At 59.0% G+C, this 2727-nt stretch overlaps 1 protein-coding gene across 1 annotated transcript in view; it reads left to right on the plus strand.

The window, feature by feature from the left end:
* The window catches only part of STARD8 (StAR-related lipid transfer (START) domain containing 8), a gene marked incomplete at its 5' end in the record, with an annotated part of 6130 nt that overhangs the window by 2096 nt on the left and 1307 nt on the right, over window positions 1-2727 (plus strand). Inside the window, 5 exons of the mRNA XM_009075013.1 lie at window positions 101-260; window positions 1066-1264; window positions 1368-1578; window positions 1799-1913; window positions 2140-2397. Of these exons, the coding sequence (XP_009073261.1) occupies window positions 101-260; window positions 1066-1264; window positions 1368-1578; window positions 1799-1913; window positions 2140-2397 (943 nt within the window). The remainder of the gene's footprint in view (window positions 1-100; window positions 261-1065; window positions 1265-1367; window positions 1579-1798; window positions 1914-2139; window positions 2398-2727) is intronic.

Below are 2727 nucleotides of genomic sequence, written 5' to 3' on the forward strand. Positions count from 1 at the left end.
TCCAAGCACAAGTGTGTGTGTTCCTAGGGTCCTTTCTCCTCTGCAGGAGGTGCTGAGGGCACTGATTGTTGCACTGATGCCTGTTTGTCCCACCCTGCAGGACTGTGCCGAAGTTCATGAAGCGGAGTAAAGTGCCAGACTACAGGGACAAGACAGTTTTCGGGGTGCCACCCATCGTCAATGTGCAGCGGACGGGGCAGCCCCTGCCCCAGAGCATCCAGCAGGCCATGCGCTACCTGCGCAGCCAGTGCCTGGACCAGGTGATGCTGCCATGCCAGGGCAGCAGTGCTGGGGGGAAAATGGCTTTGGGGGCCTCTGGGTCACCTCTTGTGGTGAAGTGGCAGGGTGGGATTGTCTGTGGGAACCCCACACACACCGCTGTACCCTCAGCCATCCCCCACTCAGAATCCCAGAGTCAGTCAGGTTGGAAGGGACCACAGTGGGTCACTGGTCCCACCTCCCTGCTCAGGCAGGGCCAGCCCAGAGCACATGGCTCAGGGTTGTGTCCAGATGGGTCTGGAATATCTCCAGTGAAGAGAATCCACGACCTCTCTCGGCAATCTGTTCAGTGCTCAGTGACTGCGCAGGATAGAAGTTCTTCCTTGTGTTCTGGTGGAACCTCCTGGGCATCAGTTTCTGCTGTTCCCTCTTGTTTGATTGGTTTCCCCCACTGAATAGAGTCTGATCATCCTCTTGGCACTTCCTGTTCATGGACTTGAATCCATTACTGAGGTTGCTCTCAGTGTCTCTTTTGGAGGCTGAACAGCCCCAACTCCCTCAGCCTTTCCTCACCCCTGAGGTACTCCAGTCCCTTCAGCATCTTCCTTGCCCTCCCCTGGACCTACTCCACGAGCTCCATGCACCTCTGCCCCTAAACTGGACACAAAACTCCAGGTGTGACCTCACCAGTGCTGAGTAGAGGGACAGGATCCCCTCCCTGACCTGCTGACAATGCTATTCTTAAGTAGAGTCAAGGAGTCTCCTCTGAGTGCAGGGAGAGGGGAGGGCTGTCCTAGCCTGTCCCACCGAGCCCGGTGGCCGCTCACCCCCTCTCTGCCCCATCAGGTTGGCATTTTCCGCAAGTCGGGGGTGAAGTCTCGGATCCAGGTGCTGCGGCACATGAATGAGAGCAGCCCTGACAACGTGAGCTACGCGGGGCAGTCGGCGTATGACGTGGCAGACCTGCTCAAGCAGTACTTCCGCGACCTGCCCGAGCCCATCTTCACCAGCAAGCTGACAGACACCTTCCTGCAGATCTACCAGTGTAAGGGCAGGGCTGGGGAGCTCGGGGGCCCTGTCACCCTTGGTGGAGCAGTGGTGGCCGCAGGGGTGGTCACGCTGACCACCAGCATTGCCTGTGCCCGCAGTCGTGTCCAAGGAGCAGCGGCTGCAGGCGGTGCAGGCTGCCATCATCCTCATGCCCGACGAGAACCGGGAGGTGCTGCAGACCCTGCTCTACTTCCTGAGCGACATCGCCTCGGCTGAGGAGAACCAGATGACTGCTGGGAACTTGGCTGTGTGCCTGGCCCCCTCCATCTTCCACCTTAACGTGTCCAAGAAGGAAAGCACCTCGCCCAGGTAAGGGCTGGATGAGCCCACACCTCCCACCACCCCTTCCCTGTGTGCCCTGGGAGGGAGACTGACATGGGGCCCTGGTGGGACACAGGTGCTCTCAGTACAGCCCCCGGCACTGTGCTCTGCAGAGTGGGGGTCTCTGCTCTGTGACACAGCTCAGAGCCATGGGGGGGGCTTGAGGTGCAGAGTGCTCACCAGTCACAGTGCCACCTTCACCCCACAGGGCCATGCACAAGAGAGGCACCATGGGGAAGCCAGACCAGAAGGACCTCAACGAGAACATGGCTGCGACGCAGGGGCTCTCCCACATGATCACCGACTGCAAGAAGCTCTTTCAGGTGGGTGGCAATGTCCAGCCCAGCACTGCCCATGGGAGGTGTGCCCTTGCTGGGGTGAAGCCCAGCTGCATCTCCTGGTGGTGCAGGCTCTACGTCCAGAGGGCTGTGCCCATCCTCCCTGCTCCCTGGTAGGCTGTTACGGCTCTCTAGCTGCCCAGGACCTCTCAAAAAATCCATGCAGGATCACTCTTGACTCGCTGAAGATCTGTGTGCTCTTGGCTTGTAGGTCTCCCACGACATCCTGCTACAGCTGAGCAGCTCCTACATGGCTGCAGACGCTTACCCCCACCCCCTTAGTGAATTGATGTGTCAGGGGGACAGCAAGGATTTACACTCCTACTTTGAGCAGAGCATCCAGAACCTGCTCAAAGAGTCATCAGAGAAATTCAAGGGGTGGCTGAGCATGCCAGGACCCCTGAACACAGAGCTCTCCTGCAAAAAGGTAAATGCTGCTCTGGGGAGTGACTTGGGGACATGGGCAAATGTGTATGGGGTGGCCGCCAGGCACCTAATGACCTGGTGGCAACCCCTTGTTGCTTGTTGTCTTGTGCAAGGAGGGAGCAGCAACCTTTTCCCTGGATGGAGAGGGGGCTGAGGGATGGAGGGTGCTATGTGACCAGCAGACCTGGCAAAGAGACCACCACAGTAGTAGAGAAGCTGGATGCTTCTCCAGCAGCCAGAGCAGCTCCCATCCCATCCCATCCTTCCCCTCACTAGCCAGCGATGGGACTGTGCTGCACCGTGGCAGTGGGAGCCACCAGGAAAGCCCGTGGGAGTTAGCAGTGTGTGGACCCCTCGGGACAGGCTGCCTGAC

The sequence above is a fragment of the Acanthisitta chloris genome, unplaced genomic scaffold (genome assembly GCF_000695815.1).
Source record: "Acanthisitta chloris isolate BGI_N310 unplaced genomic scaffold, ASM69581v1 scaffold26925, whole genome shotgun sequence".
NCBI lineage: Eukaryota > Metazoa > Chordata > Aves > Passeriformes > Acanthisittidae > Acanthisitta > Acanthisitta chloris.